The sequence below is a fragment of the Bactrocera dorsalis genome, chromosome 4, assembly GCF_023373825.1.
Source record: "Bactrocera dorsalis isolate Fly_Bdor chromosome 4, ASM2337382v1, whole genome shotgun sequence".
Classification (NCBI taxonomy): Eukaryota; Metazoa; Arthropoda; class Insecta; order Diptera; family Tephritidae; genus Bactrocera; species Bactrocera dorsalis.
The window spans coordinates 67,490,771-67,507,009 of record NC_064306.1 but is presented as its reverse complement, the minus strand read 5'-3'; the positions used below and the strand labels follow the sequence as shown (position 1 = coordinate 67,507,009).

Below are 16,239 nucleotides of genomic sequence, written 5' to 3'. Positions count from 1 at the left end.
TTCATATTTCCAAATCTAACGGAGCGCAATTATTTAAACTAATAACATTTATATTAAACTCCGTTGTAACACAGCATTTGAACATTTCAGCACACGGCTTCGGCTTTCCGCATAAAACTTTGTGCAAATATGCCACTTCAAATCCGTGCACAAATCCCCAGAAATATGCAACGAACTGTCATAAGCTGGGCAACAGAGCGCACAAAAACAAAACAAAGGAAAGTAAAGAGAGGAGGATAGAGAGATAGCAAAAAATGATAATAATAATGTAGTTGTAAACGGAATTTGCATATTGGAACAGTCTTCCGCAGCTAACTGTCTCACCGACGTGGCGTCAAAAAATATACACGGCTTTACAACGGTACATACAAAACGAGTATCTAGTTTTATTCACTTTGAAACGCGTTGTTCTACAAACGAGAATCTCCGCTGCTGGTGGCAACCTTGACAGATGGGCATAAATATTGCAGGCATAGCATACTTTTAAGCGCCTAACAGCAGGTGGCACAACTGATAGATTTATGCCGTCAACGGCTGTGGCGTCGGCCGTAAAGTTAGTGAGCGGTGTGTGAGGCGCGGCACGTGCGGCTGTCACTCTATAGGCATTGTGTCGGCTGTGCTCTGTTTAAAAATGGCATATCTTTATTATGCGAAATTGTTATGGTGATTTGTAGTGGCGTGCAAATTTTGACAAATCTATTGCTTTTGTCATAGAGACTCTTCAAATAGCGGCGCGAGTTGTGGCAGCGGAATATTTTTATTTTTCTTTTTATTTGAAGGTGCATATATAATTGTGGCTGTCCATAGCGACAGATGTTGTAAAATGTATCTGTTTGCTATTATTTTTATTTAGTTCGAAAATTCGTATTCTATATGGCTGCAGGGCTCTTGTGTCCTCTTTTTGATTTACCTTGGCAGACGATTTTTTTGCCTGCAGCCCAAAATGTTCTACAAATGAAATTAAAGTTTGCTCCGCCAGCAATTATATAAATTGATATATTTATGTATGTATGTATGTATACCCAAATTATTGTTGTTATATTATACTTCACTGATGTTTTAAGCATACAACTGAAGTCTTCATGTAGTAATGTTCCCCTAAGGAACGGTATTTCTAAAAAGAAAAAGTGTATGGCAATATTGATTTGCTATAAGAGGAACAAGTATAAGGATTTTTCGGAATTAGATGTAAAAAAGTTTCAACAGTTGGCAACTTTTTGAAAACACATTTTTTGTTAAACGGTTTCATTTATCTTCATTTTTTACACATATTGTAATGTTATTTAGAATCAATTTATAGACTTACGAGTGAGAAAAAGCCTGAGCAGGTGGCAACTCTTTTCAAATATATTTTTTGCTAAGCGATCTTTTCTCTTCAGTTTTTTTACACATATTGTAGCGTTATTGATTTTTAAAATTTGAGCAGGTGGCAACTCTTTTCGAATATATTTTTTGCTAAGCGATCTTTTCTCTTCAGTTTTTTTACACATATTCTCGTGTTATTGATTTTTAAATTTATTGACTTACGATTTTGAAAAAAAGGTGGCATCACTACTTAATATATTTTTGTACGATAAGCTTCATAAAGTTCTTCAGTTTGCTACATTTGTTGAAATGTTTCTGTATTTTAACAATTTCTTCCATTTAAAACTTGCAAACAGGTGGCAACCCTTCAGAATTTAAAAAATATTTTTTTATCAGCTGAGTTTGAAGAACTAAAATATCATTTATTTTATGGATTTTGTTAAGTGTGAAAGTTATTTCGGCATTAGGTATAAACAAGTCACACTGGTGTGGTGGCAACTATTCGCAATTTTTTTTTTGTTATAAGGCTTAATTTAACTTCTTCTTAAATTTTAACTTTTACAGTATTACAATGTCATATTCCAGAAAATTTTTTCAAATTTTAAATTGACGGCAACACTATACAAATTTTGTTTGTTTTTTGTAAATACAAGCTTTATAAAGTTCTTCAGTTTTTTCGCTTTATTTTAATGTTTCTGTATTTTAACAATTTCTCTGATATAAAATTTGCAAAAAGTGGCAACACCTTCAAATTGAAGAAAATATTTTTTAAACCTCTTTAACCTCTTTTTTTAATCATCTGATAATAGCATATTATTTTATTATTTTTTTTCTTAGAGCTAATTTGATAACCTTGTAATTTTAGAGAATTAAAATTTTTGACAGGTGGCAACTATACAAAAAAAATATTTTTAATATAATATTTTTTAAACCGTTTCAATTTTTACTATTTCTATTTGTTACAATTTTTTACTTACTATTTTGCAATTTCATTTTATTAAAAAATTTAACATGTGGCAACTCCAAAAAAAATTTTACTCCGTAATGTTTGCTAAAACGAAGCAATTTATAAATATTTTTTCTTAAATTTTTATTTTAAAATTTCAAAAAGGTGGCAACATTTTCATGTTTTCATTTGAAACTTTAGAGCAATATGTTTAGTAATCTAAAAATACATACATATGTGTCCAAAGTCTTAGCAACTTATTTTTTTGGAAATATCATTTACCAGAAAATTTAATTACAATTTGCCGGCACTTTTTTGTCACAATGTATTATATACAATATGCAAATATGGCAATGAAAAATGCATATACATATGTATCAATATTTATTTCCTTTCAAGTACACAACGCCCTTACATATTTTTTCACAATTTTATTAACATTCTTACAATGGCTTTACTTTACGAGCGCACCAGCTTAAGATTTTTCTGCTTGAAAAAGCATGAATTCCAGCTGGTTCGTTCACAAAAGCGCACAAATACTACAAATCGTTGAAGAATAAGTTTTTGGCGGCGAAGAACTGCAGTTTTCCAAAGCAAATATGCTTCGTTGTTATGAATAAGAAAGTGCAACTGCCGTTGACGCTAGTGGGTGTTATATATAAAAACCAAATAGTGAATGTTCACCGCTCACCCGCATTTTTACAGCGCGCTCACACTATTGTCTGTCTATCAGCGCTGTCATTTTCATTATTAGAGCCACCTTTGTCATGGCTTGTAATCAAAGCCGTCATCGATCCTTGTCTCAGCTATAAAAATAAAAATGTAAGTTGCTCGGAATATACAAGCGCTGCCTCATTCGCTGATATGTCTTGCAGCTTTCCGCCTGAGCTCACACCACGTCAGCGCGTCGCATTGCTTTGGTGTCATAAATCCCCTGCCGACGTTTAGAGAATGTGTTAGCTTTAAATGCGCATCTTATTGACAGGCAGCCAGCGTTCACCCTACAGCGCAGAGCACTCATCATTTTAACGATTCACTCTTCACATCGGCATTTACCTTTGTTCGTTCACCACCCGCGCACTCCTCAGCCACCCACTGGGGCGTATACGTAACATTCGGCGGTAGTAAGCAACAGCACAGCGGCAGCATTGAGACCAATAATTGTGATTGTCATTAATATATGTTGTACGTGCGCGGGACACATACATTTACACAAACTCACATATTTATACACACCCACTTTCATACACATGCACATACCATCATCCAAGCATATAAACAAATTGATTTGGCAGTAAAGCAGACGCAAAGACGTGCCTTTTCTCTTGAAGACAGTCGCTCGCTCCTTAGCACTGTAAGACTGTGTCGCCTTACGTATGCAAATAAAGTGAGGAAATGCGTGAACAGTCGCACAGACCGGCAGACAGTCAGCGCTGGCAATGGCGATGACAGCTGATCATATCAACGTCGCGGCGTATCAAATTTAATGGCTCTTAATGCTTTTATATGATTCGTTTTTGGTGCACGTTGTTCTCTTTATTGTTGTTTACATCTTTAAGCAGTTGACGCCATGCAGAGGGTGTGAATTTATGCATATTTGAGTTTTTTTCCATTTTCTTTCTTTATTTTTGTTATGTAAACAAGTTTTATGGCTGTTTGATGGTGATTTTCACAGTTGACTTGCTTTTATGACTTTTCATGTAGAGTCGCGAAAGAATGAGATATTAAATGTAAGCGTAAAAGCGCAATATAAAGAAGCAGTGATGTGGGGGTTATTTTCTGATTCAACGCCTGTCAGTTTTGTATGAGCTCTATAATTTTTATGAGATCTTATATTTTAATAAAATTTTTCACTATCCTGTTTGGTTATTTAAGGGGCGATGACCAATATTATGGGGTAGAGGGTCGGATTGACTTCAGTGAAATGCACGTAGATTTAGCACTAGTTGTTGTGTAGCATTTCCAGCATATTTTATGCTGCTACAATAACAACCAACACATAATATTGGGTAGTCGAAAAAGTCTTTTCGTATTTCTAATCAAACTTCAACCAATTTTTTTAATATTTATAATGCACTTTAATGAACCAAATATGTATCATTTTGGTGGACCACTTTTTGCAATTTTTCTGCTAGAGACAATATTCCATCAGCGTAAAACATTTCTGCTTTCTCGGCGAAAAACTGCGACAAGTAATTCTCTCAGGCTTCTCTTGAAGCAAACTTTACTTCATTAAGAGAGTTCTGCATTGACCGAAACAAGTGATAGTCCGATGGCTATATGATGGATGCATCAAAACTTCTCAGTCAAACACTCCCTGTTTTTGCCGAGTCTTAAAAATGTGTGTGATTTAGCGTTGTCCTCATGGAAGACGAACCCCTTTCTGTTGATCAGTTGTGGCCGTTTTTTTCAATTGCTCTTCAATCTCATCAGTTGTTGACAGTAAAATGTAGAATCATTCGTTTGATCGGACTGGAGCAGCTCATAGTGTATGATTCCATTTCAATCCCATCAAACACTCAGCATAACCTTCTGAGGCGTCAATCTTGGCTTTGCGAGAATTTGTTGAGCTTCACCACGCTTGGACCATGATCTTTTCCGCACATTATTGTTGTATTTGATCCACTTTCGGTCTCCTGTTATCATTCGCTTCAGAAATGGTTCGATTTCATTTCATTTTAGCAAGGATTCGCAGACGTTAATTCGGTCGTTTAAATTTTTCACAGACAATTCATGTGGTACTCAAACATCGAACTTCTTTTTGTAGCCAGTCTTTTTTAAATGGTTCAAAACCGTTCTATAATGAATGTTACGTTCCTTAGCGATGTCATGGCTGCTTGTGTGACGGTCTTGGTCAATGTTTCCATAATTTCATTGACTTTTTCAACGATAGGTCGAATAGAGCGACTTGAATCTTTCACATCGAAATTTCCATAACGGAAGCGTCCGCCCTAGTGTTGTGCTACACGAACTGATACAGCATTGTCTCACTTCACAAATTTCTTGGGTGGCTTGCGTGGCATTCTTTCCTTTTTTATACAAAAATTTCAGAATATAGCGAATTTCTTAATTATTTTCACTCATTTTTGAACAGTTGTAAATTTTTTTTCTAACTTCCCTGAATTTCATTTTTTTTTTTGGTTAATTGAAGCTTAAAACCTCACATTTCTAACACTATGTGGTATGACACAATGTACTAGAGATATACGACTGCAACGACATCTATTGACAAAATACGAAAAGACTTTTTCGACTACCCAATATTTGCTGTAACTGCGGCTTATCAGTCATAAAAAGCATGTTAGACCAGTCACAGCAAACGATACGCTCTTATTTCGATTACGATTATTCTCAAAAAAGGCTCTTGAAGATTACTAAAATAATCAGACAGTGGAATTAAGTTGGTAATAGAAGAAATGAAGTAGGCAAAAGAGCAAAATGTTTTCTGACAAAGACAATTTCTCAAAGAAAAAGTCAACGATAGCAAATATCAGGGTTTGTAATGTTTTTAATATGAGCAAAACGAATGATTTGAAGGTTATTTCTCACGCGATTTCATGGTAGACAAAAATAAAATTATTAAAAAAAATATTAAATTAATTTCTTCTTTGGTCTTAAGTAATTGCTGAAATACAATTTATACAAAAAATTTAAATTTTTGCCATTCAACTTATTTCTACCACCCAACCAACGCTTCACTAAGATGGAACCACAAAATTCCGCTAAAAAAATCTGATAACACACTGCGTATACGTAACATTTAACATCGCATTCGCATTAACTGAACTATAAAATCCGCGCATATGTTCGCAGGCATACATAACTTCCACACAACCATAAAAAATACAACAACATGCGCAGGAATATGTCACATGCGCCAACGAAAAAATTCGCAGGAAATTTTGTACTCAGCTAATCCAGAAAATTATTTTACTTACACAGCCAACACGCGCACTTGACAAAAATAAAAAAAGAGAACAGAAAGGAGTTGGAGAAAAAAGAAGAGCACACATATGCACATATACAGATAAAAATATATGCACATATGAGGCACCAACTTTGTAGCGGTTCCATGCAAAATATGGCTGATAGCGAAAAGCCGAAGTAAAACATAATAAAGATGAATTTGAGGGCATACTTTTGGGCGTGGGTGCGGTGTGCTCGAGAACAAACGCTACGGCAAATACTGCAAAAATTTTGTGAAGTCTGTAGCTGCCCTTAGTGGTGCATAGTAAAGGGAAACTGTTAAAAATGTGCCAGCGTGGGAGATTAAAAATTGCTGAACGGCTTCAATAAACAAAGAGTATGTTACACTTGTGTGAGTATGTGTGTGTGCAAGTGCTCATATATGCAGATGAAAAGCACAGGCAGCCAGCATTAGCAACTGAAATGCTGCTCCACTTTCATAACCAAGTAATAAAGACACTCTACCAAGCCAAGCAGTGGCGCAAAGCGACAGTTAGCAGATGCCGTTAAACAAATAAGGCAACAAAAGCAGAGCGAGGCGAACAAACTCTAAGCCAAGGCAGCAAATAGAAGACAAAAAGTCACGTGCGACATGGCAGTAGAAGATTCATCAAACAACGTGGAATTATTTAAGTGTGTGTTTGTGTGTGTAGATAGTTAGACAACCAACACGCCATCAGATCGGCGCAGATTTGACAAAGTGCTACATGAAATGAGAAGACTTATGCAGCTCGCAGTGATTACAAGCAGCTAAACTCTTTCCAACTTACCTTAACTTGTCTTATCGAACTGACTGACTAACGCGCGGCAAGGAAAGGTGTAGCAAGGGAGGAAAGTTAGGCAGTAAGCACACTTAATACGCAGCTTAAGCAAAAGACTACGCATGCATACATACATTAGGGTGTTCGTTATTTCACAAGTTGATTTTTGTATATTCTGAACAGGTTCTGTTATTAGTTCTCCATGTAGTTTTTAGCACCCAGAAGGAAACTTTGCAGACCAAATACAAAATGTATGAACAGTTTTTGAGATATCGATCTGTAATTTTGTACACGTTCTTTTCTCCCCAAGCAGCTACTCATTTGAGGAGATTGCTGTTATCAGTCCACTATAGCATATAGCTACCATACAAACTAAACGGTCGGAATCAAGTGCTTGTATGGAAAACTCTTTTATTTGACGAGATAACTTCAAGAAGTTTGACATAGATGATTATCTCAGACAACAATGCAATCTACAAAGAAATAGTTCAGATCGGATCACTATAGCCTGTAGCTGCCATATAAACCGAACGGTCGGAATCAAGTGCTTGTATGAAAAGCTTTCTGATTTGAAGAGATATCTTCAAAAAATTTTCCATGAGTTATTGTGCAAGGCCACGGTGCAATCTCCGAAGAAATGGTTTAGATCGGACGACTATAGCATATAGCTGCCATACAAACTGAATTATCGAAATCAAGTGCTTGTATAGAAAACTTTCTGATTTGAAGAGATATCTTCACCAATTTTGGCATAGATTATTGCCTAAAGCAACGGTGCATTTACCGAAGAAATTGTTCAGATCGGATCATTATATCATATAGCTGCCATATAAGTTTGCATTAAACAAGTAAATCTACAATTTTGAAAAAGTGATATTCAAATACAAAATTTTCCGCTGTACAATAACTTAACTTAATAACTTCTTTCATAAAAGCATTCCTTTAAAGGTTATATGCAATTTAAATTATTCATCAAATAATCTGAGCTCATGTAAGTGATTTATACATTCCGTTTTACTCATACGACATGGTGTACGTTTTGAATACAGTACGTTTGATGCACAATTTTAACTGTGTATTACTTTAAAGTATAGGAAAAATCAACAAGACTATCTTTGTAGAGCGGAAAATTTTAAAAAATTAATTTAGAAAATAACGGTAACCCTAATATACATATATGTATATACACATACATATAACAGTGCATAAGCAGTTGCTCTATTTATAAGCGCTGCGCGTATGCACGAGCCAAATTAATTCCTAGAAATTTTGCTGTTCCAAATCTGCTGTTTACCCACCCCACCTTTCCGTCACTCAGTCAGTCGACTGCTGTGTGCTTTTGTTTGCCTTTTCGCTCGGTACAAGTGCTTTTGTATTTGACAGCGGCACTTAGTGATGCGCACGGGAAGCGCATAAATTAATTAAACGCAAATTCACCACATTTAATTAATGTGTGATGCACGTGACATGCCGTACAGCTACAACATAAGCCGCTACAGCCATGACTCACAATCATTATAGTCATTAATGTCCTCATACAAGCGAGCACAAGCAACTAATCTGCACTAACTTTGGCATTTGCATGCTAAACCGAAGACGGTTAGAGCTCTGGCGTGATTACCTGCTACGTGGGTTACTGTTTGAGTTTGCAGCTGTGGTGGAGCGTTGAACATCGAACAGCGGGACATTAATTTGAGAATAAAAAATTGATTTTGTCTTTAAAACTGAAGCATTTAAGAGACTAAATGACTTTCAAAAGAGAGGTCCGGAGTCAAAAAAAAAGTGCAGAAAATTAATTTTTAAGTTAAACTTCTTGGCATGGTGGAAAAATCTATAAAATTCTATTTCGTACCGCTCGAAGTATATTAAACGGAAACATGAAGACAGAATTGGAATGAATAGTTTTAATGGCGATCAGATTGGAATTAAAAAATTCAGAAGGTTGCCATTTGTTTTTAATTTTTATTAAAAAAATATGATCAAGAAAAACTACCAGTGTTAAAAACCATATCCTCTGTTTAGTATGGTAAATATGTTTGAGGGTTGCCACCCGTTTGAAATTTACGATTTAGTAAAATTGACAAAACAACATAATTATTATATAATACAAAGAGTATGGCAAATTCATGAGTCGAAAAAAATTTACAGTTGAAAATTTTAAATAGTTGAAGAGAGTTGCCACTTTTTTACAATCGTTCACACATCAAAGTTTAAACTGAACAAAATTAGATAAATACGGCGCCGTACGAAATAAGTTAAAGAAAGATTTATTTCGAAGATATTTTTCAAAAGTGTTGCCACCAATTTAAATTATTTTTAGTGAGTTGCCAGTCATTCATATTTTTTAAACCATAATTCAAAATTATCATTACACTAAAAATGTTAAATAGAGCTAATAAAAGATAATTTTAAAAAGTGTTGCCACCTATTTAAATTTTTGTTTTGTGCTGGCAGACATTTGAAAATTTTTAGACTACAATTAAAAATTAGCATAAAACTAAATGTGTTAAAAAATTAGCTATTTTTAGAAAGCGTTGCCACAATTTAAAATATTTTTGGTGAGTTGCCAGACATTTGAAAAGTTTTTAACCTTAATTCAAATTGGTATGAAACTAAATTGATTGAAAAACGATATATAGTACATATGTTTTGACTATTTTCCAAAACTGTTGCGATCCGTAAAAAATATTTCAAGTATTGGGTTGCCAGCTGGCTGAAAATTTCGATACCATAAAATTCATAAACTAAACAAAAACTTGCATTATATGTATCAAAGTGAAGTTTTTCAAAAAATATTTTTGTTTGAAGATGTTGCCACCTGTCTGCCAATTTTAATTTTTTGATGTATGTTTTTTTTTACTTACATTAGTATACATTGCAAACTTCGCCAGAATAATTTTTTAAGGTTAAATAAATAAAGTTTGGTTAGATTAGAATGGTTGTACCGCATACTGAACTGAAGAACTTTCCAAAGACAGGTCATTCCAGTAGAAAATAATATGAAAATCATCGTCCTACATAGAAAAGACAAATTTGGCGTCCTACTAAGATATTGATCGAAATTTTGCCTCTATGACAAGGACTACAACTAAGCTTTCGGACTCATAAGTTTCAGCGAAGACAAATTTTCGGGCGACAGACCTTGTAATCATACAAATCTACCTAACAGACCACAGCGCTAAGCGTAAAAAGTCTAACCGTTTGATTATTCTTTTATTTTTTTTAGTATCTTTCTTCTCTTCGAACAAATCACGTTAGCAATATGCCTTGACTCCATCGAGAGCATTATCGAAATTTTCTTAAGCCAAATTCGGCCCAAATATCACCGATACTGAAGAAATATTGGCAACTGTCGGTCAGAGAAAACGTCAACAGCTTTCGTTCTCAGGCCACACATATCTCAGTCGACTAAAATTATTTCTAAAAACTTTTTAATTGCTTTCCAGTGCAACCAACCGTTCAGTTCTCACTAATTAAAGTCTCTCCAAGTCAACTCTTATTTCTTTCAATGCAATTTACTGTCACATAAAGTACCAAGAAATTATAGGCTCGAGCATAAATTCGCTCTAGGCTAAAGCATTAACGCACGACAACAAAAGAAGAGAGAGAGAGAGGCAGACAATCTAACAAAGGATTATAATAAGCACTGAGAGTATGTAGTTGAGGCAATTACTTCCGGCCACTCAGCACTCGTACATTGTCTAATTCCATTTCAACTGCGTTCGGGACAATAACAAAGTGCCTTAACAACAACAATAAGGCGTTATGACACAAAATGCGACGTATTCATTACGACCGCTGCCGACGTGTCTATAACGGAGCTGAACGGCCTAGCAACGGTAAAAGCACAGCAATAACTACTGGAATAGAATGGCACAGAAGAGCTCTTGGTAATGAGGAAAAGAATAACTGCAATGCTCGCAATAATAATAAATAAGAAGAAGCAGAAGTAATTTGCATAACAAAACAAAAAGACCAAAGTCGAGAAAGTTAGACTCGTAATGTCATCAACAATTTCCACATGCGGCCGAGTGCTGAGTGCGAGGTTAATGGCAAGAAAAGTGGCGAAATGGTAGGCGCCCAGCACAAAAGTAATCATAGAAAGTGAAGCAACGACCGAAGGCGACAACCGAATTTATGGCAGAAGGCGGCCCGAAGATAGAAAGTTGTCGTAGAAGATTAATGAAGCCACAGTTTGTCATACATATACATATAAACATAACGACATCTCGCAGGGCGCTGACGATAGCTCTGAGGATTATACATATTACTGTAAGCCAACTTCTGTGCTGCACACAGATTATATTTATTTGCGGGCGCGACTTGTGCGCCGGCGGTGCGCTCGTCTCGCAGAAACTTGTGGCAATCCTAAAGTAAACTTTTTATTAGCCTTGGTAGTGCTGCTCGCCACTTCTGTCGCATGACAAATAATCATAAAACGGCGGCGGACCCACGGACGTCAACAGGCTAAAGACTTAACTACTGTGGGCGCACGTCATTTTTGTTTTTGTACAAAACAGCCGCAGCAGCAAGCTGAGCAGCTAAGCAGAAAGTCAAATAAGTGTGTTATGTGCGAAGGAGGCCGGCGAAAAACGAGTAGCAAACGACGACAGCAGCAAAATCAGTCATGAATGAATTAGTCGTAGCAATCTTGGCCTACTGTAACCTCCGCGCTGGCTTAACAAAGTTGGGTAAAATTCGTTGAAAAAACTTGAAATGACAAAGAAAAGTTCTTCTGCATAATTTCGCGCTATCTTCGCGAGATTGTTGGAAAATTGAAGTGAAGGTTAATATTTTTATGTTCAGCGGAGCCGAAAAAGTTTTATGGCGTAAAGAAAATAATGGTTGAGCATAATCGGTGCTGAAAATAATACAGGTTTTACGAGAATTGGTGAAGCGCTTATAATCTACTGTAAAATATTTTTATTGCTTTTACTATAATTATTTGTCCGTTGAGTCCAATTTTCGATGACTCGTTCGAGCATTTTGGCTGGTAACTGACGAATGACTCGCGTGATGTTTTGCACCAAGAACTGAATCAAGGCAGGATTGTCCGCAAATATTCTTTAGACTTGTTCATATACCCCCTGGAAAAGTCTAACGGTGTAATATCATACGATCTTGGTGCCATCTTGTTGGAACCAAATGCCACCGCGATCACGAGCTTTAATTTCTGGCATCACATAGTTGATCCACGGTCTTCCTGTTCACCCTCAGTTACGGGCGCTATAAATTCTTCACCGTGTGCTAGACGTGGTCTATTCGATCGAATATTATCCAATAATGAAGGCTGGGTCTCAAGATGGGTCAAGGAGGTTAGATGCTTGTCATTTTCCAACTCATTGGAAACTGCTATGCAGTATTCTTGCAGCTTGAACGGACGCCTGAGATTCAACCCCGTGCAATAGCTCCCGGCGCCCACTTTATCAACCCTTTTCGATCCGTCCTATAGATGTAGAAAGCTCCGCTTGTGAATCGCGTGCTCATGCAAAATCCACTCTTTTTTAGCCTGACTTCAAATCTTTCCTCCCAGATAAAGTGTGAGGGTATCTGGTATCATTCATTTTATAAGATTCTCTATAAATTTCTCTAGTAAAATATATAATTTTCACTTCTTTTCTGAGAAAATTCTATTAGGCAAGACATAGTCATAGAACATCTTCCCATTATCTTATATTTATGTGCTTTTACACACATATGAAAACATATACACTTAACTATAGGTACGAAGACAGTGGCGATTGCGTTACCCAGCTGGGCGTTACGACATTCAGGGAAGGTAATTGCTGTGCACTTAAAGAAACCCAAGCCCACCAAGTGCGGCACTTGACTCGAGCGCCAATCGACATTGTGCGCCCGCCACTTTGGCACAAGGCAATCAAAGCGACCACGTGGCAGTGGAGACGCTGTAGGAAATATTTTGACTAATGGAACTAAATGATATATATGGAAATTAGTCTGACATATAGACGGGTATATGAAGTAGTGCCCAACAGAAGCGTCAGTTTTAAATTTCAATTTTCTATAATAATTATTTTATAGGGTGTTCTAATAGAAAACTTAGTTATACAACTTTAAGAAAACCAACAAAAACGACTTGGAGCTGCCAAATCATATATTTGGAACTCTCACAATATTTTTATGGGTACGTAAGATTACCCAGGCGCTTCATTAACACCCTTAATAGGAGATTCTTGACAGATAAATGTCATAAATTTTGTTTCTAATAAATTTATTAACATTTTTATAATTATTTTAAAAATAAAAAACCTAAAATTTTAATATTTATGGTATGAATATCACAGAAAGAAAGAAAAATAGGTATTCATACTGTCCAAACTTTGAAAACTTTAATTAAAAAACTCTTCAACTTTTTTAGAATTTCCTACAGGGCTACCACGCAGCATAATCCAACAGCGCCACAATGAAGAAGAAATAAAAAATTTCTGGCAAGAACCTTTCAACTATTTAATATGCATACTTATACAAAATAACTGTAAGAAGGGTGTAAAGGTGTGAGCTGCTGTGTGCTCTTGTATAAAATAGATGCTCTCACTCATAGACACTACTAGTTCATGAATTACGTGAGCGCGAGTGTGAAGCGCGTGATTTGCATAATTTAAATTATGCACAATATGCAAATATGAATGCATGAAAAGCTTTTATATAATACATTAAATTATATGTGCGCCTTCGCTGAACAAGCTGAATAGGCGAGTGTTGTCGCGTGCAAGCAATATATTTTGTGTGGGTGCGCGAGGAGACTGTGGTGGGTGTATGTGCGCTTTTAATTTGCTGATATTTTAAATTATATTAAATAGAATGGCGAAATGTGTAAATATGACGGTGAAATATTAGTTCAAAATTCAAACGGACAATATGAGGTCATATGGCTCTGGTTAGTAATATACATGCAGATCTATGTATGTCCATATGAGTAAAATCATTGAAAATGGAAATTTGAAATTTAGCAAATTATTTTTGCCCACAACACATAAATTTCACAGCATATTCAAAACTACACCGTGTAACAAAAAAAAAATCATTAAATACCATTTATAATGAAATTATCCACTGAAACCGATATAATGATCAGATAATACGGAATCGAATAAAATGTTGGTACATAAGCATAATATTATTCACAGATTATCCGTTGATGCGGATAAAACGCGGATAAAATGGATAACGGATAAAAACTATTGTAGAAACTACACGCTTAATAATGTCTGATGAAACGGATAAAACTCGGATAACATGGAAATGCGATTAAAATATGCAGAAACGAATAGAGCTCGTATAATATGGCTTTATATTTTATATTCAGTTAGTATGGATAACCGATACAAATTATCGCATATTATTATCCGTAGAAACGGATAAACTTCTGACAAAATGGTTAAACGATTAAAATTTTGTAAGAAATAAGATCGCTGATGGGGATAAAACTCGGATAATATGGATAACCGATAAAAACGTTTGCATAAATGGGGTAAGTTCGGATAATATGGAAGTTGATGTGGATGAAATTCGGATAACATGGAAATGCGGTTAAAACTTGCTGAAACGAATAAAGCTCGCATAATATGGATTTATATTTAATTTTCGGTTAATATGAATAACCATTGAGACGGATAAACTTCAATCCAAATCGGTAATCGATTAAAATTTTGTCAGAAGTTTTCCGCATAATGCTATGCATAATACGTGCAAACGGGTAAAATCCGGATAATATAGATATGCGATTAAAGCTTTTTCAGAAACGAAAAAAATTCGGATAATTTGGATAGATTACTAATACTGTAACAGTATATTTAAACATATGCGGATAAAATTTGGATAATATGGATAACCGATAAAAACTATCATCGTGACTCTAGATACTATTGTACATACGTTAAACAAATAACATTCGGACAATTGGATAAACGATTAACGTTTTATTAGAAACTAAACGCTTAATATTATGCATAGATTATTCGTGAAAACAGGTAAAATTTGGATGACATGGATACGCGATTAAAGCTTTAGCAGAAACGAACAAAGATCGGATAATATGGATAACTTATATTTAATGCATATCCTGATATTATATTATATATGCGGATACAATTTGGATAATGTGGATAACCGATAAAAACTATCGCGGAAACTCCTGTATAATATTATCCGTTGAAACGGATAAAATTCACAAAATATGGATAAATGATTAAAATTTATCAGAAACTCCCTCCTTATATTATGCATAGGGTAGAATTCTGATAAAATGAAAATGCGATTAAAAATTTTGCAGCAACGGATAAAGCTAGGATAATATGGATAACTCAGTATTTAATGAATATCCGGATATTTTATTATTTTCGCATATCCGACTATCCAAATTTTGCTATTAGTTATGCGGATATTGAAATATTGAGTGTACAGGGATAGCTGAAATTTTCGGATTAAATTACAAAAGCAATATACCAGACATACCAAACAAAACAAAGATATAGAGTCTCATTGATATCTCTTTCTACCCCGTACCCTATACTACTATTTCTTCACTCTCCAGTACAAATTAAAAACTTATTAGCAACATTTCTAAAAATGTGTTAACTACTGTAATATTTTATTGTTGAATTTTCTATTTCGAGCTAATGGCTAGCAAATTTAATTAATTTCGACATTAGCGAAAGTGCGGTTACCAAACAAGACGATTGTCATGTACAATATACGAGAGCGTTTTCAAAAACCCGAGGCATATTTTGGCACATGAAATCCGTGTGATTATGAATACAAATAAGCGCTCGCATAAATCTTTTATCATTAACTTGTGCGATTAATCAAAGACAATTAAAATTTATTGCAGCAAGAACAATTAAAATAACTCAGTTTAATATTTGGACCATTTGCATAATAAAATGTATTTAATTTTCTCCCCACTTGCTTTCTTTCGCTCTTTTTCTAGGTCATTGAGGAGCGTATTGTCCATATACCCTATGTACCAGCGCAGCCGGAACCTTACAATCAGCCATCGGGACACGAATTAAAGCCGCGTCCGGTGGGTGAAGAGAATGGTGTGATCGTTTTCAATTACAATCCCGTTAGCGCTGTCAATTACGTAAGTTTATAAACGAGTTTTAATAAACACAGTGTTTTTCGTATAATTCTATTTACTATCCTACAAATGTATATAGGGGTATATTTACTTTGTGGAGCTGTCAATTAAATTATATAAAATATTAAAGGAGCTGCTTGTAGTTTGTCATTAAGTATATG

The 16,239-nt window shown here is 35.2% G+C and overlaps 2 protein-coding genes across 10 annotated transcripts in view; one reads left to right on the top strand and one right to left on the bottom strand.

The window, feature by feature from the left end:
- Positions 1–16,239, bottom strand: part of LOC105233621 (glutamine-dependent NAD(+) synthetase) — a 166,228-nt gene that overhangs the window by 113,919 nt on the left and 36,070 nt on the right. The gene's annotated exons all lie outside the window — the stretch shown is intronic.
- The window catches only part of LOC105233622 (cytosolic carboxypeptidase Nna1), a 151,204-nt gene that overhangs the window by 99,471 nt on the left and 35,494 nt on the right, over positions 1–16,239 (top strand). For all 8 annotated transcript variants that reach the window (XM_049456279.1, XM_049456278.1, XM_049456280.1 and 5 more), the window contains exon 3: positions 15,929–16,081. In XM_049456279.1, the coding sequence (XP_049312236.1) occupies positions 15,929–16,081 (153 nt within the window). The remainder of the gene's footprint in view (positions 1–15,928; positions 16,082–16,239) is intronic.